This window comes from Syngnathus leptorhynchus, chromosome 21 (assembly GCF_054491065.1).
Source record: "Syngnathus leptorhynchus isolate UIUO chromosome 21, UIUO_Slep, whole genome shotgun sequence".
NCBI lineage: Eukaryota > Metazoa > Chordata > Actinopteri > Syngnathiformes > Syngnathidae > Syngnathus > Syngnathus leptorhynchus.
This window is the reverse complement of record NC_141215.1, coordinates 7,056,296-7,082,897: the sequence shown is the minus strand read 5'-3', so window position 1 is coordinate 7,082,897 and position 26,602 is coordinate 7,056,296. Positions and strand designations below refer to the sequence as shown.

The following is a 26,602-nucleotide window of genomic DNA, read 5'->3' as shown; positions in this document are numbered from 1 at the left end:
GCTGACCACAACCTGCTCCATGACCTCTTTTTTTTCCCACTTTTATTGAATGTAAAATGTTCAACACAAAAAGTCAACATTAACGTAAAAAGTTAGTCACAATAAAATTTCAACAGGCTAAATGTTAGCATGTTTGACCGTAAACGCCCGTCAGGAAAGCGAGCAAACTGAAATGGTTTTTTTGGGCGCCGGGCGCGACGCAGAAGTCGAAAAGTGTGACTCGAACATTCACCCGCTCGGGTCGCCGTGCGTTCACGCGTCCGAGATGGCCGTCCTGCGTGCGTCCCCGAGCGGCGAGTTAAAAAGAGCCTTGGTTACTAAACTGGAGGAGGAAAGGGGAGGGGGGGTGATAGGGCGGGGCTAAACAAAGTCTCTGGATCTCTTGATGGCACAGCAGAGCATCATGCTGAAGATCATGCCAAAGATCTGAAAACAAAGGGCCCAAGTGAGCGTGCGCGAGCCGAGCCGGTTCGTGCATTTGTGCGTGCTCTTCTCACCATGATGACACCGATGCCAATGCCCACGCCGCCTATGATGTGCAGCTTGTTGTTGAAGACCTCCTCGATGGCGGCCGGGCAGCTCTGACAAGTGCACATTTGAGAAAGAGAAAAACAAAACAGTCAATCAGTCAGTCAAGCAGTGGCGTTAATACGGCAGGGTTGCGGTTACCGTGGTGATGAGCACCTCCAGCCCCTCCTTCTTTGGGCAGATGTCCTTGGCGGCGTCGATGACCGTGCCGGTGGGCCCGCAGCAGTTCAGCTGAGGACGCCAAATGGCCGCCGTTAAAAACAGCAAGTCCAGTTTCCTGGACGGCCACGCCTCGATCTTCTTACCCCAAAGTGGATGAGGCGCAGCGTCTCCTTGAGCGCCTCCTGTCGGGTGTCCTTGTAATTGTTGTAGGTCTGCTTGTAGAACTCGGTCACCTCCTCCACCACCCGACCCGTGTTGGACAGGCCCCAGATGCCCGCCGCCACCTCCGCCGCAAAAATCAGCAGCAGGAACATAAAGAACTGCCCCCCCCCCCCCAAAAAAAGAAGTACAATTTAGCAGGACATTAAAGCAGAGCCAGGCAAAAAATGGTTCCCCCCCCACACACATACTTGGTAGTAGCCACTACATTTTGACTGGCCAGTTAAAGAAGCAAGCAAAAGAAAATGAACTCACCAATCCCAGCATGCACGGCGACTCCTTGATGGCGCCGCAGCATCCCAGGAAGCCGACCACCATCATCAGCGCGCCAGCCGCGATCAGGATGTACACGCCTGTCGGCACAACAAGTCAACCATGTTGGCACCAGTGGAGGCGCTTCACTGATTTGTCGCCCCCTTGTGGCATCTTGCTGCCATGGAGAAAACTAGAAACAAAAGGTCTTGAACTAAAGGCTTGCTTTTTGTTCTCCAAGGCCCGGCCGGCAGGTGAATTTAGTGTGGCGTGTTGACGAGCGCCAACGGGTCGAGCAGGGTGACCTCGCTCGCCGCCCCTCCCGCCACGGAGGAGCCTCCACAAAAGGCGCATTCCTGGCCAGGAACAAAGAGCCCGCTGTTTGGCCGCCAGGCGGGGAGCGATGAGGGCGCGCGTTGCCTCGCCTGACGCAACCCCTCACTTGTCAACGCTCATCTTGTCCTCCTGCGAGCGCGCTCAATTTGTTTCCCAACATCAATAAATGCGTGTGAACGCGTAACGTGGAGACTTGTTCTCATATGAAAACATTGAGAGGCAGGAGCCTTCCTGCTTCTGGGCAACTTTTACCGGTGAAGAAGACGGAGGGCGAGTCCTCGCCCTCAAAAAGGCCCGACGTCCTGGTGTCGAAGCGCAGCCATAGTCCCACCGCCAACACGCCCGTGCCGGCCAACTGCGGAACAAGGAGGGCACCGATGAGGGCGAGCAAAGAACCCAGGCAAAAAGCGCCAAATTGAAAGCAAAACGCATCGTCGACGTTTCCTCGCCGACGACGACGGGGCTCGAGGGATACGAGTCACGAGGACGACACCCTAATTGCTACTCGGAGCCGTTATTCCACGCACGTCCAAAGGAAATTGGAAAAGATTTGAGACGTGCCGAACGGGTCAAAGTAGCCGAGTCACGAGCTTGCTTCAATTTACGACAGACTCGATTGAGTTAGCCAAGGAGCTTCTGTCATTTAGTGGACGAGCGTGTCCTCGTTCTGAAGCCATTTTAAGGCAACAAATGAAAGGGGAGGCCCGCGGTCACGGCAGACGCGCGAGTGGAATGTGAGGAGGCCGCGCGCTGCCTGCCGTTCCTGACATGCCGTTCCTGACATGCCGCCGTACACACACACACATTCAGCTCATTTCCCAAAAGTTGACGTACCCAAAAGAGGAAGTTGAAGATAAACACCAGGTACTTGATGCACTGCAGAAATCCCATGATGACTTTGGTCACGTTCGAGGCGACAAACTAACCCAAAAGCGGAAACACTTCGGACGGGACCGAGAGGAGGAAGGGGAGTCGAGTTTCTATGAGAGCCGCGCCCTGCTCTTGCTCACCTGAGAGGGTGGGCGGGGTCTGCCCAGGGGCGCCAGGTGACGCCAATCAGCAATATTTTGATATGATTTACATTGCGCCACCTTTAGATGAGGGCGTGGACTTTGGGCGCTTTTCTGTCTCAGTGACAAAAGCAGCTTTGTTTTCCCCCAAAATGTCCCCACATAAAAAACAAACAAACAAACAAACAAACAAAAAGAGTCCTCCCACGTCTGTCCTTGGGCTCAAGGCTTTTCACTTGCGCACAAAAAGCCACACAAACGTGCTGCTGTTTAGTCTGTTGCCAAACAACCGGCCAGTCAACTGATAACAATTCCAAACAATTATTTCGACGTTGGACATGTCGGAAAGCAACATGTAAAAACTTGATCAAACTAACGATTGTTAAAATGGAACAAAGTGTCAGCAAATAACGTTGACATAACAGATTGGATGAGTCTGTCTTGAAGTTTGCTCATCAAAAGAAGAAGGCAGCGACGCCCACTGAATAAATATCACTTCATGACAGCCGAATAGCAATGGCGCCCTCGCGTGGACACGGAATGAATGCCATTACACACTAATCATGCCAGAGCTGATGTGCCGACGTCGGACTGAGTGTTAACGACAAAAAGAAGTTGCGGAACACCTTTTAAGAGTGTCAATGAAGATTAAAAAGATTGCACATGCACGATATCAACATTGAGTCATTGAGCCATGATGCCTTTGAATTGTGAACTTTTGAGCTGAACGATGAAACTCACCCAGAAGATAAAGTTGAAGACGAAGAGGGCGTACTTGACGCAAAGCTCCCAGCTGCTCAGAGCCGTCATCTTAATTTGCTCCTTCTTGCTTGCTCCTGCTCAGCTGACAAAGTGAGGGACAGACGGACGGACGGACGGACGGACTGACGACCGCTGACAGCATCTCGCTGGGCGTGCCTCGGGCTCGGAGACGCTCGGCTTTCTTCGGAAGCGCTCAACCGCAGCTGGGGCGTTGCAGCCCGCCCGAAAAAGCCGACAGCAAACCAATAAATATCAACAAATAAACCTGTCCAAAGAGAAAATAGAAATATAGCGGCAAATCATGATCCACAGTATACAAACAGCACCACACCTCGTGAAAAAATACACATGGTTAGGATGATCAGCTTGCCATTCTTCTAGACAAATAGTGATGGGCATCGAACCGTGTGCAAATAAATCACCCACATCGCACTTGTATATTTCGAGTCATTGTGTTGTTCTTGGAACACCTGAAAGATTTTGTGTGCGTGCGGTCGGTCGGTCGGTCGGTCGCACAAAGGAGCGAGTGTCCCCGTGGACAAACAACCTTCGTGCTGTGCGAGTGCGCGACTGCGCTTTTCCATTCCTTTTTTTTTTTCCTGCCCAAAACAAGTCAGCCTTCATGTGCTCACAAAGCTTCCCTTCACAGCTCTTCTCACTCTCCGGCGGGGGCGAGAGGACATTTTCGGCGTGTTTCTGCGCTCATGTGGACGACGCAAATGTGCAAGAGCAACACAACAACGTCCCTGTGTTATTGCTCGACTGAAACGTTCTTAGAAAGTCGAGCACGTCACTTACAGTCTCCCTCTAGCGGTGACTCCTCAAACTGCAACAATTAAATCAGTAGGAAAAAACAACAAACACCTATTTGAGCAGAAGTTGAGTTTGTCTGATAATATTGCCACTTTTTATTTTGTGCACACCAGCAAATGTTGTCCGTACCAGAAATACGTTTTGTGGCAACAAAAAAAAAAAAGCAGGCGCAGGAGAAGGATTTGAATGTGAGCGTCTCAAAAACCGACAATGACGGGGATGCCGAAAGGCCACGTTTGTGTTTTGCAACTTGTTGTTTTGCGTTCAAAGCTTTCCCAAGTCATTCTTTGGCAGCATTCCTATGGTCTTTGCCGCCACAGTGTGGCAATTTGGAACCGTTTAATGCTTAAAAGTTGCGGTGAAAGAAAACACCTTTCCGCTGAGGGCGTGTCCGGGTTGAGCGTCTGATGTTTTTGTGTTGGAGAGGAAAGGGCGCCCCTTTGTGGCCATTCACATCCTGGCTTCGGGAACCCGCGGCGAGTAGAGATGGCGCCGCAGAAAGGCCAACATCTTGTTCCACGAGTCCTCCTGGGCGTCCGAGTGGGCTTTGCTCCGGCCGCCCCACAGCAGGGTGACTGCACGGGCAGTTGATTGTTTCATATTTAATATTTTGAAAGAGGGTTGGCTACTATTTTGTCTTCAAGTCCAATGTGCGCCCGCTTTGCGCAGCCCTTGAACTTTTTGACGTTTGAAGTCAATTACTTTCTCAGAGGAATGCCCCTTTTGTGGACTGCCTGCTACGGCTCGGAAACGGGACCATCCGGTCCCGCCTACCTACCTTTGCCCTTCCACATGAAGTTGGTGGCTCGGAAGTGAGGCGAGTAGGGCGGCTCGATCAGGTGTCCCGTGTCGGGGTACTCCAGACGGGTCAGCAGGTGCTCCTTCCCGACCGAACGCATCATCTGCGCCATCTGACATGTGCGCTAAAGGTCACGATAACTTGAAAAGTGCGCACGTGTGTGTGTGTGCGCACACTCACATCCTCTGCATACTCCGCAGCCGGATGATTCTGGTCGTCCTGGCCGATGACCAGCAAGACGGGACAGTTTATTCTCCTCACCTGACAAACAGAATGACAAAAGTTACTTCATCAGTTGTCCAGCAGAAGGCGCTTATCTTTGGACAAATTCGGACAGGAAGTTGGGTGGGTCGGGGAACTTGCGTCGGTTTTGCGCGACAGGTCGCTGGAGATGGGCAGGGGGATGTCACGCCAGATGAGATTCTGCTCCTCATCCATCCGGCCCTTGCGAGAAGCCCTGTCGCCACGGTAACCAATCAAACGTTTCGAGGCGTTTGTATGTGCGCGGCTGCGGCGGCACGGGCAACCTACGGGGCTATTGGCTGGTGGACTTTGCTGAGGTGCGTCTTGCGTGGGAAATAATGGCTGCCGCTGATGCAAACGCAGCAGGCGGGCTGCAAGATGTCAAAACGGGACAGCACGTGGAGACAAAAAAACTGAGCGAGCGAGCGAGCGGTTGCCGGGCAACAACAAAACGGACGCTCGCACTCACCTTGACGACGGTGCTCTCGGCCGCCATATTGACGGCCACCACGGCGCCCAGGGAAAGGCCAAATATTCCCACTTTGCGGGGAATGACGGCCGGATGGCGCCGAACCAGCTCAAAGGCCGTCTGACAGACCAAAAAGATTTCAAGCACAGCGTGCGGTGGGAAACGGGAGAGCACGTTCTCACCTCAAAGTATTTGAACTCCAGGTCGGCGCTCGCCAACTCGCCGGGCGCAAAATACTCCAGCGCAAACGAGACGTAGCCGTGCGACGCCAGCAAGGCCGAGCGATACTCCAGCAGGCCCCCGCCGCCTCCCCACATGTCCAGCAGCCCCGGGAAAGGTCCCGGACCTGAAGCAAGCGGCACGGCGCTCAGCTTCCCGCCAGCCGTCCCCGCAAATGAAAGTGAGCTAACCTGGCGGGATGAAGAGGGTCCCTCGTACGCCCCGTTCCTTGACCTCCACCCTGCTGACGCCCGGTGCCACGTACCACCTCTCCATCAGATCCTCGGCCAGGGGGCGTCGGCCTTCAAAGTCGCGGTCCACGTGGCCGTCGTACACGCAGATGGTGAAGGCCATGGGGGTGCACACGTTGCGCTTGCGCAGCCTGGCGGGCAGCAAAATATCAGCAAGCGCACGGCGGCACCTTTCCGCCAATGTTTTATTCACCTGAGGCCCGTGCGGCTCCCGGGAACGGGCCGCATGCTCCACAGCAGACCCGTGACTTCTTTTCCTCTGTAAGTTCCGCCTAAGCTCACGTCGTCTGCAACTGGAGGAACAAAAGTCAGCTGGAGTTTGTTTGATTGATTGCAGAGTTTTGCTTACCAGACACGGATCCCGTAGCGTCGCTGGCGTAGTGCCCGTAAGCCTCCCAGTCGTCTTTGTCTTCCGACTGGTGCAGGCAGCGCAGGGTGACCGGAGCGCCGGGAGGCAGATTGTCCACCCGCACCCTGATCACCTCATCCACTAGGGCCCGCCTGGGCGCCACTGACAGAATGGGTGGCGGGGCGGCGTGGGACATGGCCGACAATCGTCTGCAAAGGGAGAAGCGTTCCATACTTTTGAGGATGACGATAAAGGAACACAGTGGGCCGATGTATCGAATCAAAGTAGAGACGTTCCCAGACTTTGGTAGGAATCCCGCAAAGGCATCATCGTGTTGATGCAACGATGATTCGTCTAGGTCGTCCTTCACAACTGTCATTGGGTCATATTGGAAACATTCTCGACGAGTGTGACATTCTATTTTGAAATCGTACACTGTACATTGAACTGTTACGTTTTCTTAGTGTTGCCTTCACGTACAGATGAGAGCGTCGGTTTGTTTGGTCTTCCCTACTGAAGAACGGCTAAAAGCCTCAAAAGAAAACACAGCATGTCTAACAGTCACAGACACTCGGTTGCAATATTCCCTCTTTACACTAGAACTCACTTACATTGTAGTGAATTTGGCATTTTCTCTCACTAATGGCCGTAAAGATGGCGTTTATAAAGTTGCTCTAAAAACAGCATTTTGGCAAGAGGTTATTACCGGTTGCTTCATCATCTCGCCGCAGTTATCAAAAAGAACCATTTGCAGCTTTTTACCTCAAGTTCTTAGGAGGTGCTCATCCAAACGAGACGCGTAGTGATTGCGTCACGGGGTTGGAAGGCGCTGAGTTCACGTGAACAACGACAAGCGCGACGGATAGGAAGAAACACCGATAAAAGCCTTGAACAACAAATGATCTCAAATGAGGAAAATAAGATCTCCAGAGCGCACTCTAAAACAAACAGCAGTCCCAAAAAGGCTGGGAGAGGCCTTTTGTCTTTTCAAAATGTTGTTCTTTCAAACGGATTCAACTGGTCACACTTACACACTTGCCGGTTGAGGAGATTGTTGACGGCGCGGCGCGTTTGTGTGCCTGCCTGGCTGCCTGGCTGCCTGCTTTCTTTCTTTCTTTCCTGCCTCCCCTTTGGAGCTCCGAAACTCCTTCAGATTTGTCGCCACACTTTTGACTTTCACTCACATCTTATGTCACTTCGAAGTTCAAAGTTCACTCCTGAGGGAAGAAAGACGGCAGGGAGGGAGAAGGGAGGGAGGGCATGCATTTTGCTCACGTCAAGTGAAAAACCATTTCGATTGGAGAAGGACGGACGGCCTGTTCTTCGTCAAAGTGCGTTGACATGCCATCAAAAGTACAGTCAATGAGTAGGAATAGGCAAGTCAAATCAGTTACCAATTAAGTATGACTAGTGACATTCCGTTGCAAAGGTTCATGATTGATTTATTAATTCACTACAAGACAAGAACGCGCTTGGTTCTATTTGAATTGAGCTTTCTCGGTTACCGTAGGCAGGCTAGCTTTACCGGTGACTACTAGCTAGCTATGTTGTGTTTTCATTCCATGAATGTTTCGATCCTTTCGTAGTTTGTGATATTCGATGTTGAAGAAAGTGTTAAAACTACGAGAGTTTATCATGAAACCTGCCAAGGATCCCAAAAAAAGAACGTTTGTCTTTTCAGTCTGAGGACTTGATTAGTTTCAGATGTTACGGTCAAAAGACAGAAATAAGTGGGGTGGATGCAGTACAAGATGTTTCCCGCAGAGAGCGCCAATGCTCTATAGTGGAGTACTGGAACAGGCCACTTCTTAAGTGATAAGTGTCACGCCCGCCCTCACCCCCACCTTCTGATTGGCTGTTTGATCGGAGACGTCAAGAGGTGTACCTAATAACAGGCCACTTCATTCACTTCAGGGAAAACTCATAGTCAACGGCAGTATCGAGAAGAAAGCCAAAGGTTTTATTGAGGCGGGGTCTTGGGTCACTGGGCTTTAGGGGGCACCCATTCGTGGATCTTCTTGCGTGTTGTGGAGTAGGGCACGTACTGCTGCGAGGTGCCACTCACGTTGAACTGGTGCACCTCGGCAAGGAATTTCTTAGGATCGGGCGGGTGGGTGGTGGGGGGGTCGTCTGTCATGCAGTGAAGCCAGCGATGCCTGGGGGCAATAGAAGACTACAATAGCGCCATTGCAATTTTTAAGCTTTTCAGAAAAAAAATCTGATCTTAAAACTGAAAGAATAAGACATTTCATCACAACGTACCATTCGGCAGGTACCATGCTGCCATCCACCTCCCACAAAGTGTTCTTTCCATTCATCTGAGTGGTGTAGATCACCCAGCGATGACGTCCTGTATGAATTTTGAGGCAGGAAGCTTTAATGCAGGGGTTGTCAGCCCACCCTCACGAGACCACTTGGAGAACCAGTGGGTCAATGACACCGAAAACAAACCTCGTTTTCCATATAAAACGATCGCGTTCTTACCAAAGAAGTAGTGCTTCGAATCCTCGTAATATTTGTTGCCATATTTGTCTACACCAATGAGGGCTCCTGTCTTCACGTCGTTGACCCTGTCATAAAAGTAGCCATTAAGTCGACTTTTTGGAAGAAGATTTCGAAAGCACTATTTGAAACCACTTCAAACTCGGCTATGCTACCGACATGCTAACTTAGCTTGGCAACATTTAAGCAGCTCCAGTCAGTGTTGGTAATCATATTTGGTCCCCAGTTGTCCAGAATAAAAGCGTCCGGATAAATAGTTTAACTCACCTGAAGAGTTGAAGAAGAAACCCTCGAACACCGCCGTGACCTCCCAGTTGTCCCAAAGCCCTTCGGACAATGTTGACGTACTGCGCCATCTTGGGACGGTCTTATTTGGGAAACGGAACGATAGTCCCACGTAGTAAAATGTCCGGGGAGCAACAAGCAAAAGTCATAATTTGGGCTCTCTAATTTGTGATTGAAAACTAGACACATCAACCAAGGCCACATTTCATTACAAATTGCTGTTTGGTAGGAGACTCCACGTCCACACGTTGTATCACAAAATAACGTCCAGACTAATTGAGAAAGGAACCATAGTTGATAGTAGAAAAGTCTCCTGACTGTTCCAAACACAGCAACTAAATCTTTCTGTGAACTTGTGACGTTAAAACACATCAAGCCAAAAGTAGACCGAGATTTATTATTAAAAACTGTTGCCTGACAGTTTATTAGGATTGTTCTGTAGGAGACTCTACCTCCACACAAGTGTTACTAAAAAAATAGTCACTGATAATGTACAATCAATCACAAGCAAACACATGCTTCCAACAATGACAACTTGAAGCAGAAAGTGGACAGAAAAAACTTGTGCGGGTCATCCAAACTTGGAGGAGGCCATGGAGGCAGGTTAGGGCAGAAAATACTAGAACAATGGTGTCTTTGAATGTTTTGCTGGTACAAAAATGGACAGTACAAAACAATTGTTTTCATTTGGGGGGAAGGTCTTGTGCAAGCGCATAGCCCTCTCCTAATTCAAAGAAAAACTCAGCAGGGCCTGGCCTGACCTAAAAAAGTCCTTCTGGGGATTTAAGATACAGCAGGCCTCCATTTCCCAAACTTTCTGGCCTGCTTCTCCATGCATGATAAATATCAGCTCTAGGCTGCTGTACAAAAATGTCAACGTTGCTCTATTCGATACAAAATATTACTCACCGATCAATTCCCAGTCCGCGATGGACATTTTGGAGAGTAATAGTTTTCATGATATACTTCCAGTTTTGTCCAGGACCCCGCCGTTCTATTCAAATAGAAGAATATCTCTTCTTGCAACTCAAAATCTGCAACTTCCTCTTACTTGACCAGCTTGAATTTCCCACCACCCATCATTTTCTTTGACTGAGATCCGTACCGGGGCTTTCCTGCTGGGCGATGGTCCACTTTCACGCACATTCTTTGGCATTTGGGCCGCAGCATCAGACGGAAAAGAAGAAAAAGCTCCCATTCATTTTTTGGGGGGTTTGGAAACGCCGCGCCAATGGGTGTCCCATCTCCCACTGGGCCTTCCCGCTTGGCCGCGTGCTGGCTCATCACTGCTCGAGGATCATGGCCTCTTGAAAGGCTTCAATCCACCTGAAAGAAAAGACCAGCGGGTCACGAGGAGGTTGGCGCGGATTGTGCGCCAGGCGCGGTTCCACCTCCGTGCGGCGGGGATGTCGTCGGCTCTGAAGATGTAGAAGAGCGTATTTTTATGGTAGAGCTTGAACTGCAGCTTCTGCGCCGGCCCGTTCTTTTCCTCCCGGAGGAAGAAGCCCAGCAGCGGCTGGCTCTCCAGCGCCGCCACATCCTGAGGGAGAGGAGGATGACCGCAATGTGAAAGCGAAGAGACGACGGCTGGCCGGGGCCGCCGCCGCTTACCTCGCTGGCGGCGTACGTGTACAGGACTTTGTTCTTGATGACAAACCACAGCCGCTTCCACTGCTTCTTGTTGCCTTTGGACCTGCTCAAGTAGCCGCTCATGGAGGAGTTTTCCGTGTTGGCCGACACCTGGGAAGAGAGCCCGGCGGGTCACAACGCTTCTTATCTCGTCTCACCTCTCGCTCGTTCGCTCGCTCGCTGACTCGCCTCTTTTAACGCAGCCGGAATCTTTTTCTGTTTCCTGGTGAAGGAGAACGCTCCGGATTTGATGGGAGACGCCGACGACGAGGCGCGGCGATCGTCTGGAAATAAAAAAAAAAAAAAAAAAAAAAAGTGACATCGCCACCCAAAGACACTAAGACACATGTACTCACTGTTCTCCTGCAGTTTGGCAAAACAGTGGTCACACACGCGTGCCGGCTGGTTCTTCAAGTACTCCAGGTAATACTTGTTGGTGGAGCAGGCTTGGCACACCACCTGTGGGAACGACACGAGATGAGACGGGCGTGGGGTCGAGGCCGGCCGCGAGGTCGGGGCCGCGAGGTCGGGGCACCTTCCCGCAGGCGCGACAGTGATGGCGCCGCCAAGTGAGGGTGAACTCGCAGGTGCAGATCATGCACATGGTGGCCCTTAGGTCGGGGATCCAGATGGGAGCCTTGGAGCCCAGGGGGGCGCCGCTGTCCGGCCAGTCGTCGCCCTGCGCCATCACGGAGGGTCAGAGGGCACCTTCAAAAATGCCCTCCCTCCCTCCCGTCCGCGAGCCTCACCTCCTCCTGGCTGCGACTGGACGTGAAGCTGATCTTCTTCTTGGCGTGGTCGCGGATGGCTTTGGCGATGGCCTCCAGCCACTCGTCTCGCTCTGTCGCCGAGCTGGAGGCAGAAAAGCGGCACGCTAAAAACGCAAGCGACTCGGGCACGAGCCAGGGTCCAACTGTCGCTAACCGACCTCGCCGACAGGATGAAGGAGCGCTCCACGCTCTCGATGTTCAGCTCGTTCTGGTAGGCCTCCTGGCTGGGCTTGCTGACCTGAGGGCGCATCCGCTCACAATCACAAGCGGCGGCACCACCGTTTGTGGTCTTACCTTCATGCCGGCGAGGGAGAGCACGCAGTTGAGTTTGTACTGGGCCGACTGGACGGGCGTGGTGTACATGAGCGCGTCGTTAAACTGGACGCACACGACGGCTAGGTCAAGACGGCTGGCGGGAAGACGGCCAAATCCAATGGGCACTCACCAAGAAGAACATCCGTGGCTGCATGACCTTTCTGGAGAGCTTCATGAGCGTTCCCTCCTTCAGGAACACCTGCGGGAACCCGTCGGGTCGGGACTCAACTGGCGTGGCGGCGTTGCCGACGGAGAAACAAGCGTGAGGGGTCTCTTACCCTGCCCGGCTGAACGATCTCTTGGTGGCCGTTCAGACTGTACTGGATCTGCATCAGCTTCTGGAAGTTATCCTGGAAGAATGAAATGCAAACGCCACGGCGATGAGAAGGGAGACTAGAAAAGTCCGGCGGAGCGCGTAGGCTGGCGTCTCACCCCTTGTTTCATGATGTCGTTGGCGTGGTTGGCCACTTCCTTGACGATGCCCAGGGCGGCTGCGCGGACGGACAAAAGCGCTTTTTTTTTTTAAGACGCATTGGTCACCTTGCCATTGGACGCCTCCATCGTGCTCGCTCACCTTCTGTGTCCTTGTAGTCCTCAGAGTCCCGAGGCAGATTCTTCAAATAATCTAGAAAAGGGCAGAAGTGACATTCTTGTTACTGTCCGCTAGAGGGAAGCATAAGACATTTTTTAGGTTTGTTTTCTGAACCTTGCTGACTGACGGTCCATGCTTTGATTGACTGACTAGCTTATTCTGCGAGTGATCTAAATGAAAGCGGCGGGTTATAAGAACAGACATTTGCTTGCAGTTTCCATTTTCAAAATGTCGCTCGCAATGGAGCCGTTGGGATGTTGCAAATGCGAAAAGGAGAAGCCACCTGTGAGCAGCAACTGGTACTGGGGGATCCTCTGGACAGGCTTGAGCAGGTAGTGCTTGAGGGCAAGGCTGGCACATCTGGCGCTGGTCTGCAGCCAAACAAGTTAAAGTCCCAATGATTGCGTCAATGGGCGGGCCCGATGCCAGACCACCACGACGACGTTACCTCAAAGTCTTGCACCACGGCGGCAAAGCCCGGGTTTTTGCGGCACTGCTCGTCCAAAAGCGCCACGTTGTTGTCGAACTGGCGGATGTACGTGGAGTACATCTTCAGGTAGGGCCCCTTCTGCACAAAGATGTCGGCCAGGCGCTGGTGCTCGCTCCTGCAAAGCCGGGACGGTGAAGGCTCGAGTCCGATCGGGCGGTCGGGGGTGGGCGAGCACGTACCAGTGCGCCACTCTCTCCTCCAGCTCCCTCAGCAGGTCCTTGTTGAGCTGGTAGAGCTGAGGCAGGTAGTAGAGGACCTGGCTGAGGACGCGCTCATCCACCACCGGCTTGCCGTTCTGACGCGTGGCCTTGGCCACGGCGTCCCGAAAGTCCTGAGGCAGAAAACCCAGGCTGGGTCCGACACGGATGCACGCGCTGGAGTCGGCAGAAAGCGGCGAGGTCGCTGACTAAACGTTTTCGCTTCTGGCCAACTCAAACACCAGCGCGAGCGCTCGGCCGCATTTCCGAGCTCTCGTGGCTGGCTTCCAAACGGCCGCCATCTTATTACGTAATCTGATCTTTGCTTTGCAGGCACACCCGCGGGACCTTCCAAAACATTCGAGTGGCACGTCGGCTGACTGGCCGGCCGCAAGAATGCGCAAAGCCTTGCATGGGTGCGTGCACAGAGGTCAGCTCAGTGGCAGGAGGAAGCAGCTGCCGCGTCCGTCCCTCCGTGCGCGGGCGGAAAAGAATACGAGTTGACCCGATTTCTTGGACAGAACGCAACACAGGATGGCACTTGAGGTCATGTGACACTTACGATGTGAAGAAGCTTGAGGACATCCACAAACCTGCGGCGGGAAAGAAAATCATTTAGCACAAATGACCTGCGTCCTTTTGTTTCTGTGCACCGATTGAGTGAGCGAGCGAGCGAGCGAGCGGATGGACTCACACTTTCTCAGAGCTCATGATCTCTTGGGCGATGTGCGCCACCTTCTTGCGCTTGCTCTCGTCCTCCAGCTGCGAGAAAAGAGACCGGCATCTGGTCAGCGGTGACGAGGGGGCGGGGCGCGGCGCTCACCTGTCGGTCCGCCGGGTCCACGTGCTCCTTGCTGGAGGACGAGCTGTCGTCCTCCTCCTCCTCATCATCCCAACTGCGGGCCCCCTCGTCGCCGTCCTCCTCGTCCGAGTGGACGTCCCTCCTCTGCCGGTGGCTGCGCGTGGGAAAATAGCACGGGTGTCAAAAAGGAGCAATGTGCGTGCCAAGGCGGCTGCAAGCACGGACACGTGTCGGCCTCTGATGTTTTCATGCGCTTCTGCTCAAGCTGAACCGTCGGAGCCCTCAGCTCTGCTCCTGGCCCAACACACATTTCGTGTTCTGTCAACCTGGTTCCTTACACCACAACAAAACATCCCAAAGAAATGAAGAGCAAAAGATGTGGAACAGACACGGTCCCTCCCCAGAGAAGTAAAACCTTTTCTTTGTCTCGTGCATGGTTTGAAATCATGTTGCTCCTCTGCTCTCCTGTAGTGCAAAGCATGTGAAGAGCTCACATTTTCTCTTCAAGTCAAAGAGAAGTGAGAGTCAAAGAGAAGTGAGAGAGTGAGAGAGTGAGAGAGAGAGTGAGAGTGAGAGAGAGAGCGCGAGAGAGCGCGAGAGAGTGCGAGAGAGGGGAAAGAAGAAAAAAAAAGTCAAGACTGGAGGTTAAACACAGAGCGAGGAAGGCCAGCCTGAGTAGGAGGAGGAGGAGGCAGGCAGGCTTTTGGTTGCCGCACATTTCTTCTCCCACTTGTGGAGAGCCGTGTGGCGTTTTTTTCAAACATTTCCTGCCGGGCAGGCTGAAAATAACCCACAGGAAGAGCGCGAGGCCGACCCGCAGCACGTCAACGTTTGACACGCCGCTGACTCGTGCCGATGTCACCTGTCGCCGCCCGCCCACCCGGGGAGGGGCCGGAATATGCTTAGCAGTACAGATGATTCGGAGCTCAGGCTCAAAATTCACACTGAGGAATTCCTACTTTTTGTGTCATTCTTGCAATGTGAAATGAAAAGCTCACGTGGACTGAATCCCACCTGTGCCGGCGGTCCTCGCGGAAGCCGTGGTAGGGATCCTGCTCCTCGTAGACGTCCAAGTCATCGCTGTCCCGCGACCAGCCCGCTCCGCCGGCGTGGAAGGGCAGGTTCATGTACTCCGGGATCTCCTCGTACAGAGGCACGTTCTCGTACTCGGCGCTCCCGTCGTCGTCGATGCCGACCTGGCCGATGCAGCTGTTGGGCCGCTGCGCCCGCTTGAACTCGCCATCGGCGGAGTCCGGCGAGTGGCCTCCCTTGGCCAGCAGCTTGGGCAGCATCTTGACAGACACGCGCAGCTCCAGAAGCTTCCGGAAGGAAAGGCTCCGCTTGTTGGGGTCCACGCGGGTGGCCAGGTCGGCGGCGGAGAAGGACTTGGCCCGCTGCTTGCTCCCCAAAGCGGGCGCCCGACTTTTGGGCGGCACGCTGCTCCTGGTGGGCATCTGGCGGCTGAAGAAGGTCACGCACGGCCGGGCAAAGCGCCAGGAAGCCTTCTCCAGGGGGGGCGCGGGCAGCTCCCTCATGGGGCCGTGAGGAGGCGGCGGCGGCGGGCAGACGGAGGGCGGCGGCGGGGCGGGCAGGCTGTGCCTCTGAGGTTTCCGGGGCGGCGGCCTCGCCGGTCGCCGCTCCTCAGCCGAGCGAGGCTTCTTGGCGTGCAGCAGGGGCGGCGGGCAGCCCAGTTTGACCTGCTTGGGGAGGCTGTGGGTGACGGGATAGCGCTTAAAATCGCCGTAGCCGTCTTCCTCCTCCTCGCCGCCGCCGTGCTCCTCGCCCTCTCGCTCGCCCGCAGGGTGAGGCTGGGACAGCAGGCTGAGCGAATGGGAGGCGACCTTGTTGAGTCTCGCAGAGGCCCGCTGCATTTTGCGGAGGCGAGGGGAAAGGGAGGTCTGGCGGCGAGGTGGCACCGGGGCGCCCGCTACCGGAGCGCCCGGCTCGCCGACTGACTCCTCTCTCAGGTCGTCCGCCTCCTGAGCCGCGCCTTCCACGCCGTCCTGCCTCACCAGGGCGGGCTTCTTATGCCTGCGAGGATGCGGGACAGGGAGGGGCTTACTCGGGGGCGCGGGAACCGAGGAGTCGCGGCCGCTGCGCTCCGAAGGTGGACGGGAGGCAAGGATGCTGCCCGCAACATCACAGACGATGGGCGCGGGCCTCGCGTTTCCATCAGCTTCAGTCCCGTTCCCCTCTTTGTCCACGTGAGGTCTTTTGCTCACCCCCTCGCACAAACATTCCTCCGGTCCGGCGGTCGGCGTTCCTTCGAGATCCCCGTTCCTGAGCCCGTGCACGCCGTTCTCCACACGTTGGCACCGGCAGCGGTCCCGCAGCCCGCAGGCGCACGTGGGAATGACATAGTCCGATTCACGCTCGGATAAAATCCCATTTGTGGTGTCGGGTAGCGAGAGGCTGTCCTCGAGAAGATCCTGCCCAGGAGGAGATAAGATAAGGTGAGCTTTGGGAGGCGGCGAGGCGGCGGGGGGGAGAGGGCCTGTGGATTTTGGGACGCAGGGCTTCGGGGCGAGGGCCGGCTTTGTCCTCTTGAGAGTGGCGGGGGAAGGCTGGGAGGAAACGGGGGACGTGCTGAGCGGGCCCGGTTTGGGGGCGATGGGGGGGACTTTGGCCACGACGGGAAGTTTAGGTTTGGGCGCTAATGGAGGCTTCTTCACACCTGCATGTACACAACACAAGACAGGAGTCAAAAGACGCACGCACGCACGCGCGAACACATTGGACATGCTGCCTTTCTTAAATATGGAGTTACAAGCGAGATTCAACGCGGGTGTGAAATACATCATGCGTCACCGTTTGAATGGAAGAGCTGGGACTCACTGAATCGGGGAACCTGTGGCAGAATTCCACGCAGTTACGTTACAACTGCATCCTGCGGTGAACTTTCCAAAAGGTCAATGACCACAAAGGAAAAATGACCGTTGGCAATATGGCTGATCCTGACCCGACCGACACCAAATGAATGTTTCCCAATGTGCTTTGAGTTGTGCATGTGGTAGAAAGCTGTTTTGAACGACCTCAGGTTCTGCCATGCATCTTTTGAGTCCTGCTGTTCAATTGGACCCAAGTCCTCCAATTGTGACGAGCAAAGCCTCACAAATACTTTACGACAAGCCACGAGCGAGAAGATCAAATTTTGCAGCGTTTCTGAACGGAGACTCGTCAAAATGAAGCGTCAGGTAATGCGACTAACGACAAACAAAAAGTATCGCACATGACGCGAAGGAAGCAAAGCTTTACGAGGGAGGGAGGGACGTTCACGTCGCATCTTGAATATTTGGAGATGTAGCATCACCAGCACAACAGATGTCGAAAAGACAAAGACATTTTGACCATCTCCAGCTGCAAGTGAGCCATTAAAACGGAAAGCGAATTTGATTGTACGAGGCTCATTGTAGACGTGTAGTGTGTTCTATTGTACTACTTATGTGGAGGCGTTTTTTTTTTTTTCTTCTTCGGGAAAGCTGTAATTAAGTGGTGTAAAAAAAAAAAAATCAGTGGATGGTAACTTGGGAACTTCGTTTTACACGACGCTGCATTTGACCTAAAAGTACATGTTGCTAATTGGCAGTTCCCCCCCACCCCAAGAAACAAACCTGTGCTCATGACTCCCAACTTGTTGCTGCTGTTTTCTCCATGAGGAACGTAAATTCACTTTCAATGGAAGCGCGACAAGGTCTTGTTTTTTTCCAGCCTCCACAACATTGTCACTTGGTAATCCACTGCGGGGAGCTAAAAGAAACCGCGGAATCGTCGCTCTTAAGCCTTATCTCGCGCGCACATCCACCGGTAACGACGTTCTCCTTGTTGCTTTTTCCATTTTCCCCAAAAGTTTTTCGGCTTCGGCAAAGTTTGTCGGTTCTGTAAAGCTTGAAGCCCGGTGCACAAACTACTTCCTATTGCTGATACACAATGACATCCGATTGTTTGTAAACGACGTAATGTTTTTGGAGCATTGCCTTGAATAAAACTCCGTCGCATAACTCACAACTGTAATGCGAATCATATTTAAGTTCCATCCATTGACGTTAGATTTGTTCATCTCATTTTTGTTCGACGAACCTTATTGTGAAATAATCCTATTCACTGTACTTCCGCCTTTTTGTTAAACGATTCTCGCTTGACTTTTATAACGGTTGGACCTATGTTCATGTGGCCACATGCGGCGCTGTAGGTCAGCAGCTCCTAGTGTAGTTTCTTGCGAGGAAGAAGCCCGAGGGGGGGGGGGGGGGGTTGCTTGGCTGGGAATTGTAGTTCTTTTATTTAGCAAACAGGCTAAACTCCCAAGTTCCCCTCTCTTTCTCGGCCGACTCCTCCCGTCCAGTCGCATCCAAAGTTCGACATGCAAAGCGAGCCGCGCGTCGATGGAGCAGCGCCATGACGGAGGAGTATGACGAAGATGTCGTGTTTGAGGTGAGGTTCGTATTACCCGTGTCTCACTTGTTAGCCTCTGCTTTGTCATGCTGCCACAAATAGACACACACACAAAAACGGATGCGTTCATTTTCAAAAGTGCCAAATACATTTCGAAACATTACTGTCTTATATTCACTGTGCTTCTGATAAACGGGGGCAAGTTTGGGGACTATTATTCATTGCAGTAGGTGGGGCTGACCAGACAGACAGAACTGATGGGTCGGTTCTAAAAATACAGATAAACGCGCGCGCACGCACGTACACACGCACTCCAATCTGGATTGCGACAAAATGAGCTATAGGCTGGTAATTACACAGATGTTCCCATGATGCATCTGTTAAGTGTCCACAAGTATTGTAATGCAATGATGCTGACAACAAAGGGGTCAGACATCTTCCAGGAACAAAAAATGGAGGAGGAGGAGGAGGATTGTGACCTCCATTTTCTAGTGTTAGGACACAATCCGGACACGGGTGCGTTCTCTGAATAGATTGGAACTTTTTTGGCGGGAGTGGAGGTGGCTTTGATGCAGCAACAGGTAAGGTGGAAAGCACTCTGACCTGAGCGTTTGCTTTCCAGAACTCGCCGCTTTTCCACTACCTGCACGATTTAGGACACACGGACTTCGAAGCATGTCCGGCGGCAGTGAGGGACGAAGACGGCGACCTGGGATCTTGGGATGTTCCCCGGGAAGCCCGGGTGAGTTCTTCATACGAGTCCTGATCTGAAACGGGAATGTGTTTCTGGAACTTTCCACGTGTCACACTTCCTCTGCGCTGTTTAGGACAGGAAGTGTTTGGTCAGCGCGGCGCTTCCCGGATGTCAGATAAAGCCGGAGTGAGCTGGACCGATCGTCCCTACTTTTGCTTTTGCTCAAATGTCCGCCGAGACGTAATTATGTTAACTTAGGCGAGAGTGATGCGAAACTTGAAAATGAACTTTTTTTTCTTCATCTAATGACACCAAATAAGTACTTTGCACTTGTAATATTATGACTATGAAAAAAATAAAATCTACTTTCTTCTTGTAGGCCTGCCTGCACCTTTTTACCATGAATTGTGTTGAGGACTTTTTGAATGTGTGTAGGCGGGAGTCATGCAGACCTTGGCTGAAGCTTTGTGGAGATGGAACCCACTTCAGAAGGCGGCCTCCTCTCACACACTGGAGCAGCAGCAGCAGCTGGTGGGTCCAACTTGAAGAAGTGACATCAGTTCGCCTCGCTCGCCAGTCTCCCTTGACCAACCCGGCTCGCTCACCCGCAGGACTCCGTGCTGGGCGAGTACTCGGTGCGCTGCATCCTGGATCAGGACGTGTTGCTGCAGGAGGACGTGGAGCTGATCGAGCTGCTGGATCCCAGCTTGCTGACGCTCCGCTCGTCGCACGACCCCGCCGCCGCGCTGCCCCGACTCGCCGTCTTGGCCGCGCTGTCACGGTGGTGCGCAAATAACAAGCTTGACATTTCTTCTCAAGTGCTCTGCCACTTTACCTCCACTTGTGTCCACTTAGGGACTTGGCGTGTCTGGTGGGCCTGGCGGCGGTTCTGCTGGGTCTGTGCTCGGCCTCCGGGGGCACGCTGACGGCGGCCCCCTTGGTCCTGGTGGCGCTGGCCTGGTCGGCGCTGCGGGCGGCGGTGGCGCTGTGGAGGCGGTGCGGCGCCCGGCGGGCCGTCCACGCCCGGGCCTCGCAGCTGCGCGCGCTGGTCCACGACAGCAAGGCGCTGACGGGCGTGTCCCGCAAGGCTCTGCGGCTGGTGCAGGAGACAGAAGTCATCTCGCGAGGCTTCACCCTGTAAGCTAGCTAGCTATCTTTCTTGCTTGCTTGTCCCATCCTTTGTGTCTGATCGCCGCCGCATGCCGGGCCCAGACCTGCTCGCTTCAATAAAATACGACCTGTGAGCTTAGCTTTAGCGTTGGCCCCCACCCCGCATGATTCACGAGTCCCTTTCACACGGTGCAAAAATGTCGTCGGCACATTGCGTTAAATGAGAGTCCGCTTTGTGTTAGCTCAGCATTCACACAAACGTTTGACTTCAGCTTTTGCCTTTTAAGCCAAAAAAAGCCCGTGCCAAAGGTGTGCTCCATTGTGTCCCGTGTTGTGATTGGTTGTCAGCATGCTGCGTCTCCGCGGAGCTCTTTACCAATTCGAGACGTCTCCACAGTCGTATCACATTTCACTTGTCAAGTTTGCTCGACAGGGTGAGCGCGGCCGGCACCTTTAGCAGGGCGGGAACGGGAGGCTCGGCGCCCCGAGGCCAGCAGCTGATGGGACTGCGCAAGGCGCTCTACCGGGCCCTCCGCTCGGCCTTTCGAGCCTCGCGAAGGGCCACCTGTCACATGCTCAAAGAATATCCTTTTGCAAGTCAATTTCCTGACCCTCCTGGCAAATGGAAACAATCAATGAGAGAATCCTCCATGTGTTTCCCTTAACGCCTCCCGACGTTCCCGCTGAGCTCCGAGGTGGACAACGTGACCAACTACGTGTCGGCGGTGCCTCTGAAGGAGCTGGGCTTGGGCCTGGGCCTGGAACACCTGGGCGACGAGCAGGCTCAGGAGCTGACCGACGACTACAGCCTGCCCGCCCTCAAGGTTTTGTCCTCATCTCCGTATGGGTGCTTGGAAGTTGTCAGCGGTCTAAATGACACTTTGTCCTGTGCCAGATGTTGTTCCAACTGTGGGTCGGGCAGAGCTCAGAGTGCTTCCGCCGATTAGCCCTCCTGATGTCGCCCCGCCGACTTGAGGAGGAAGTGAAGGAAGATGCGGCGGCGGCGGCGGCGCCTCCCCCCGCGCTGCACCGCTCCATCGCTGGTGTGACCGAGCCGCTCCATCGCGCGCTGGCCGCCTGCCTGGCTGAGGTGCGGCGAAGCTACGACTTCCACCGCCACTTTGAAACGCAGGCCAGGACGTCGGGTTGCGATCGCGGCGCCGGTGTCCGGGAGCAGTGCCGGGAGCTCAACACCCTTCACGCGTCCATTCGAAGCCTGCAGCTGCACCTCAAGGCCCTCCTGAGCGAGTAAGACGCACGCGCACGCAGCCTGCAGCACCCGGCGACTGAGCCCGACCAACGGCTGCCTTCTCCAGGATGATCATCATGGAGGACGACCTGGAGAAGATGATGGTGTCCAAGGAGCCCGGCGAGCTGACTCTGGAGGGATACCGGGACCTGAGCCACAGACTCAACCAGCTGCAGCCGCATATGCGGGCCAGCGCCGGGTGCTGGGACGACACCATCGGGCAAGTGGAGCGCATGTTGAGGCGGGCCAATGACTGTCCAGGTAGGAAGGGAAGGAAGGAAGGAGTCACGTCGGTCGGGAAACTTGGAATCAGAGGTGTCTGCGCTGTTTTTGCAGGTAACGATGAGGGTCCGGAACAGGATGGGACCCCCGTGCCCCAGATGCCTGATCCTCCTCCGTCCTATCCTTTAATCCTGGACAGAGATCCGGTTCCAGAAGAGCTGGTAGGGGCGGGAGGCCGGGGCTCGACCGAGCAAGTCGACTCGGCAGGACTGATAAGGACTCGTAATGTGACAGGAATTGGAGGCCTACGTGTCCGATTCGGATTCCGACGGCGGAGGAGGCAAGGACTCGTGGTGCGACATGCTGACGCCGGAGGAGCGGGAACGCCAGCGGCGCGAGCGGGAGGAGTCCCGCCGCGTGCTGTCCGAGCTCAAGGCGGTGCTGGGCTTCCGCACGTTCGCCGGCGATAGGATGAAGAGGAAGCAGATGCTCTTCAGCGACCAAGGTCTCAATCTGCGCCTCCTTCATTCCTTGTGGCCATTTTCAATTGGCAATCCAAATTGCAATGAGTGATTGATTCTTAAAAGCCGGTCGGTGTCAGTTGTGCGCTCGCTTCTTGTCGTGGCAGCTGCTTCCATTTGCTGTTCCGACGCCCCGCCGCCGCATCCGTTGGCCGCCGCCGCCGCCGCGGCGGCAGAAAGAGGCGACAGCCTATCGGATTCCGCGGCAGGAAACGGAGAGGAAAAGCCGGGAGGAAAGGACGAGCGGGTGAGGCCTGACCCCTCCGAGTTCAGCTGCGGTTTGGAGGCAGAGGAAGAGGAGGCCACACGAGGGCAGTGGGTGTGCGCCCGAGGAGGCGGAGCGTCCGAGTTGCATCAGTACGACGGCGAGGAGAACCTGAACGGATTGGATGGACACCTAAAGCCTAGAGTACCCGCCTTGTCCATCATGGACAGATTGAAGGAGATCCACAGCTCCGAGTCGCTCAGCTTCAGCTCGGCCGTGGCCGCGCAGGTAGCGGCGCGATCGCACTCGCTGGGCAAGATGGAGGAGCAGACATTTGGAGATGAAGAGGACGGGGACGACGGGGAAGAGGAACACTGATTTCTTTGTGGGGATGTAAAGCTTGGCTTTTTTTGGGCCGGAGGAAGAGGATATGGGGGATGCTAATTTTACCGTCATGGCTTTATTTTGGGAGGGAAGCTTGCACTTTTATTTGGGACATCACCAATGCGCGTGGAAACTTGCTCAAATTGCTTGAAAAAAAAAGTCGCTCTAGTGAGGCGCAATCACTGGTGGGACGGTCTTTCCCCGTCTTGTGCTTTTTTCCTAAATGAATAAAATATGGTTCCAGAAAAGCATTTGCTGTATCTGATTGTTGTTCAAAATGCTGGTTGCTGTGGTGGGTTAAACACATGATGAAACTAATAAACACATTATTCACAAGTCACTGCACAACATTAATATACCGTTATATAATTTGGTCAGAGACAAAATGGTAGGATCACCAACCGAGGACGTCGCACTATAAAAAGTGCAAATTTTACGGAGCTGTCTATTCAGCACAGTACGACATTGCCGTCTAGTGGCTGACCGCGTTATTGGCCACAATTCCGACTCGACGGTCAGTGAACGCATCACGTCGACGCAAGCGCTTACCCAAAGTTCCCGCAATGCCTCGCGCTTGCTTACCTAAGCAGCAGCGGCAGCAACAGCAGCAGGCTGTCATCGTCATGGCGGCGGTGCTCGCGGAGACTCCGGCGGGGCAAAAACAAGTCCAGGAAGCCCTGATGAACGGCGAGGTCGCGGATAGAAAAGACGGCGACCCGGTGGAAGAGGCGGCCGCCAAAAAGAAGAAAAAAAAGAAGAAGAAGAACAAGTCAACGGCGGCCGGTAAAACTGCCGCGAGCAGGCTTAGCTTAGCTAATGCTACCTGTTGGTGCTGCGACAGAGCGGACATTTTAAGAAGCTACAAACCCGGAAACAATCCCAATATATCTTCAAAATAAAACCACTTTGTGGTGAATTTGTTGTACACGTTTGAAGTGCCAGACCGTAAACAATTGCGAACCCGTTATTATAATCAGATAAAGGCGACATTCTCGATGAACACTACAATAAACCACAAAGGAACCAAATCCAACATTAATTTGCTTTACGCTGGAATTTCTTCCGGATGTACGTTGACTTATCGCGTTGGACTCGACGGTGCTCTTAGCCATGCGGGTTCAGGATCACGTTTGGAATTGACGTCAGGCCTACTCTTGGGAAAAAGACTTCAGCACCCCTTGACATCTCGTGAAAGCTGCTCAAATGTGAATTTGAATTCGCATACATTTGTTGCACTGCACGAACGACTTCGCTGAGTTTTCTGCTTTCTCAATGAGATATACAATTAGGTCAGCTTGCATGACCCATTTCTTCAAGTCAAGTCGGTCACAAATCAATAACGGAGCGGGTGCTAATTTGTGTATATATCGCTGTCAATACAAATACCAAATCTCCAGCACAGCCACTTCATATTTCATTTTGCTGACTAAGCAAGTTTCCATACGAGGGCATTTTCAAACCGGTTTGTCGCAGGTCCAGAGGGCGACCATGTAACCGAGGTGACGAAGGAGCTGGAGAAGCAGGTGATGGAGGACAAAGACAAGGAGGAGGAGGAGGGCGAGGAAGGTGGGAGACCCCCCCCCCCAAAAAAAAAAACTTACGTATTATTCCACCGGTCACCAAACATCTCGCACCTTTGCAGATGCGGATGATGGCGAGAACTCGGCAGGGAAGAAAAAAAAGAAGAAAAAGAAGAAGAAAGGGTGTATGTTGACGCCGGCTGCCGCCTTCCAAATCAAATGGAAGCATTTGTGATGTTTTTGTTTTCCGCCAGCCAAAGGTCAGACGGATCCTCCGTCTATTCCCATTTGCGAGCTGTATCCCGGCGGAGCCTTCCCCGTGGGACAGGAGTGCGAATACCCTCCCTCGCAGGACGGGTAAGGACACGGACACGCACGGACAAGCTGCCGTGCTTTCCGGTCTAAAAGCGCGCGTGTGCGCTGCGGGGCAGGCGCAGCGCGGCGTGGCGCAGCAGCAACGAAGAGCGGCGAGCCCTGGACAAAGCCAACGAGGAAGTGTGGAACGACTTTAGGCAGGCGGCCGAGGCTCACAGGCAGGTTCGCCGCCACGTGCAAGGCTTCCTCAAACCTGGAATGACCATGATTGAAATATGGTGAGGCCGCGCCCGCCCGCTCGCTCTTTCGCTCTCTCGCCCGCCACGTTGTCTCTCGCCTCTCCCTCACGCTGTGTTTGTCAGCGAGCGCCTGGAGGATTGCTCCCGCAAGCTGATCAAGGAGAACAAGCTGCACGCCGGGCTGGCCTTCCCCACCGGCTGCTCGCTCAACCACTGCGCCGCCCACTACACTCCCAACGCCGGCGACCCCACCGTCCTGCAGTACGACGACGTGTGCAAGATCGACTTCGGCACGCACATCAACGGTAGGTCGGGCGGACCGCCACGGAAAGACGCGAGCGAGCGCTCGCTCGCTTCATCTCGGTGGCTGTCCGCAGGGCGAATCATTGACTGTGCCTTCACCGTCACCTTCAACCCAAAGTACGACAAGCTGCTGGAAGCCGTTAAAGATGCCACCAACACTGGCATCAAAGTATGCGACGCGTACAACACTATTTTTTGGGGTGGTGTTCAATACACAAAAATCTCATTTGTTGTCTCCCCCCCCCCCCCCCTCATGGCAGAACGCCGGAATCGACGTGCGTCTGTGTGACGTTGGCGAAGCCATCCAGGAAGTGATGGAGTCCTACGAGGTGGAGCTGGATGGCAAAACGTACCAAGGTAACACGGGCACGCAGAGGCGCTTTGTTTTGTTTGGCAAACTATTCCCCGAGTGTATTTTAACGCGCGAGCCGCTTGCCTCCGTAGTCAAACCCATCCGAAACCTCAACGGCCATTCTATCGGTCAGTACAGGATACACGCCGGGAAGACGGTGCCCATCGTCAAAGGAGGAGAAGCCACTAGAATGGAGGTGGGCCTCCCTCCAGCCAACTTTTGGAGCGTTCGGGTTAATCGCTGTCCTTTTCATTTTGCGGGCAGGAAGGCGAGGTTTACGCTATCGAGACGTTCGGCAGCACGGGCAAAGGCATGGTCCACGACGACATGGAATGCTCGCACTACATGAAGAACTTTGACGTGGGCCACGTGCCCATCAGGTCGGTCGGCGTCTCGCTTTGCTACATTCCCGGCGAGCTATTTTTTGAATAGTCAGTGTTTGCGAGTGTTGAAAACTGACCCGGCTGGCTCGACAGGCTCCCGCGGGCCAAGCACCTCCTGAACGTGATCAACGAGAACTTTGGCACGCTGGCCTTCTGCCGCCGCTGGTTGGACCGCCTGGGCGAGAGCAAGTACCTGATGGCCCTGAAGAACCTGTGCGACCTGGGCATCGTGGACCCCTACCCGCCGCTGTGCGACACCAAAGGCTGCTACACGGCGCAGTTTGAGCACACCATCCTGCTCAGGCCCACCTGCAAGGAAGTGGTCAGCCGCGGCGAAGACTACTGAAGGGCCACGCGGGCGGGCGCACGCACCCACCCACCCATCCACGCACGCACGCAATGTCCCACCACCATCTACAGACGCGGACTCGCTTTGGGACTCAGTTGTTCTCCTGCTTTAACAAGCGGGACGGATTCAGTTAGTCTTATTTGTCCAAGATGGCAAACTGCAAACGGGTGACTTGGGCTGCTACGTGGGGTGGCTAAGGTTTTGCTAACAGCAGGGAATGAATGCTGCCTGGCTTCCCGTTTTCAACTCCCTGGAATGTTTTTGTAAGGAAAAAAATTAAAAAGATTCAATGAAAATTACTCAGCCTTGTCCAATTGATTGTCGTGACGTGTGCAAGCACTGACCAAACATGTTTTAGTAGAAAAGTGGAAAA

At 54.0% G+C, this 26,602-nt stretch overlaps 6 protein-coding genes and 1 long non-coding RNA gene across 18 annotated transcripts; 2 read left to right on the top strand and 5 right to left on the bottom strand.

The window, feature by feature from the left end:
• Positions 1-5: 5 nt before the first annotated feature.
• Positions 6-3,973, bottom strand: LOC147040502 (CD9 antigen-like). Of its 2 annotated transcripts, none has more exons than XM_085902065.1 (7): positions 3,249-3,973; positions 1,750-1,852; positions 1,165-1,262; positions 834-1,010; positions 670-759; positions 498-581; positions 6-426 (listed from the first exon to the last, which is right to left on the bottom strand). In XM_085902065.1, the coding sequence occupies exons 1-7, from the start codon at positions 3,315-3,317 to the stop codon at positions 361-363; spliced, it is 687 nt and encodes a 228-aa protein (XP_085758191.1). In that variant the 5' UTR covers positions 3,318-3,973; the 3' UTR covers positions 6-360. The 2 variants fall into 2 exon arrangements, with proteins under 2 accessions (XP_085758191.1, XP_085758192.1); XM_085902066.1 differs by lacking the exon at positions 3,249-3,973 and adding an exon at positions 2,332-2,977 and having other exon boundaries at positions 7-426.
• Positions 3,974-4,148: 175 nt separating this feature from the next.
• Positions 4,149-8,207, bottom strand: LOC147040501 (peroxisomal succinyl-coenzyme A thioesterase-like). Of its 7 annotated transcripts, none has more exons than XM_085902054.1 (11): positions 7,444-8,207; positions 6,413-6,621; positions 6,257-6,356; positions 6,004-6,194; positions 5,776-5,939; positions 5,594-5,713; positions 5,413-5,495; positions 5,245-5,338; positions 5,062-5,142; positions 4,861-5,005; positions 4,149-4,657 (listed from the first exon to the last, which is right to left on the bottom strand). In XM_085902054.1, the coding sequence occupies exons 2-11, from the start codon at positions 6,606-6,608 to the stop codon at positions 4,533-4,535; spliced, it is 1,299 nt and encodes a 432-aa protein (XP_085758180.1). In that variant the 5' UTR covers positions 6,609-6,621; positions 7,444-8,207; the 3' UTR covers positions 4,149-4,532. The 7 variants fall into 7 exon arrangements, with proteins under 7 accessions (XP_085758180.1, XP_085758181.1, XP_085758183.1 ...); XM_085902055.1 differs by having other exon boundaries at positions 7,448-8,207; XM_085902057.1 differs by having other exon boundaries at positions 7,597-8,207.
• A 144-nt stretch (positions 8,208-8,351) lies between these two features.
• ndufa12 (NADH:ubiquinone oxidoreductase subunit A12) lies at positions 8,352-9,348 on the bottom strand. The gene is made up of 4 exons (XM_085902067.1): positions 9,182-9,348; positions 8,897-8,982; positions 8,675-8,762; positions 8,352-8,568 (listed from the first exon to the last, which is right to left on the bottom strand). Exons 1-4 carry the CDS (start codon positions 9,268-9,270, stop codon positions 8,394-8,396), a joined length of 438 nt encoding a protein of 145 aa, XP_085758193.1. The 5' UTR covers positions 9,271-9,348; the 3' UTR covers positions 8,352-8,393.
• A 109-nt stretch (positions 9,349-9,457) lies between these two features.
• Positions 9,458-18,025, bottom strand: LOC147040499 (FYVE, RhoGEF and PH domain-containing protein 6-like). Its single transcript, XM_085902036.1, is given in 21 exon segments — positions 9,458-10,525; positions 10,591-10,798; positions 10,801-10,939; positions 11,018-11,112; positions 11,185-11,287; positions 11,364-11,507; positions 11,578-11,680; positions 11,757-11,836; positions 11,893-11,976; positions 12,044-12,112; positions 12,192-12,263; positions 12,346-12,404; positions 12,488-12,538; positions 12,789-12,876; positions 12,954-13,110; positions 13,175-13,326; positions 13,755-13,785; positions 13,887-13,954; positions 14,016-14,148; positions 15,009-16,668; positions 17,606-18,025. Coding segments are annotated over 21 exon segments (3,549 nt in total). The 5' UTR covers positions 17,616-18,025; the 3' UTR covers positions 9,458-10,482.
• Positions 17,296-23,091, top strand: vezt (vezatin, adherens junctions transmembrane protein). Of its 5 annotated transcripts, none has more exons than XM_085902040.1 (13): positions 17,296-17,357; positions 18,334-18,422; positions 19,006-19,125; positions 19,513-19,608; positions 19,689-19,861; positions 19,933-20,214; positions 20,609-20,770; positions 20,864-21,011; positions 21,083-21,435; positions 21,504-21,697; positions 21,773-21,879; positions 21,953-22,163; positions 22,287-23,091. In XM_085902040.1, exons 2-13 carry the CDS (start codon positions 18,387-18,389, stop codon positions 22,760-22,762), a joined length of 2,358 nt encoding a protein of 785 aa, XP_085758166.1. In that variant the 5' UTR covers positions 17,296-17,357; positions 18,334-18,386; the 3' UTR covers positions 22,763-23,091. The 5 variants fall into 5 exon arrangements, with proteins under 5 accessions (XP_085758166.1, XP_085758167.1, XP_085758165.1 ...); XM_085902041.1 differs by lacking the exon at positions 17,296-17,357 and adding an exon at positions 17,371-17,389; XM_085902039.1 differs by lacking the exon at positions 17,296-17,357 and adding an exon at positions 17,452-17,685 and having other exon boundaries at positions 20,621-20,770.
• LOC147040497 (uncharacterized) lies at positions 18,151-23,327 on the bottom strand. The gene is made up of 3 exons (XR_015063096.1): positions 19,913-23,327; positions 19,530-19,742; positions 18,151-19,150 (listed from the first exon to the last, which is right to left on the bottom strand). It is a non-coding gene; the product is annotated as an uncharacterized LOC147040497 (long non-coding RNA).
• Positions 23,328-23,346: 19 nt separating this feature from the next.
• Positions 23,347-26,528, top strand: metap2a (methionyl aminopeptidase 2a). Its single transcript, XM_085902052.1, has 11 exons — positions 23,347-23,551; positions 24,242-24,334; positions 24,411-24,473; positions 24,543-24,645; positions 24,720-24,881; positions 24,966-25,147; positions 25,220-25,314; positions 25,406-25,502; positions 25,590-25,693; positions 25,762-25,877; positions 25,974-26,528. The coding sequence occupies exons 1-11, from the start codon at positions 23,392-23,394 to the stop codon at positions 26,224-26,226; spliced, it is 1,428 nt and encodes a 475-aa protein (XP_085758178.1). The 5' UTR covers positions 23,347-23,391; the 3' UTR covers positions 26,227-26,528.
• The last annotated feature ends 74 nt before the right edge of the window (positions 26,529-26,602 follow it).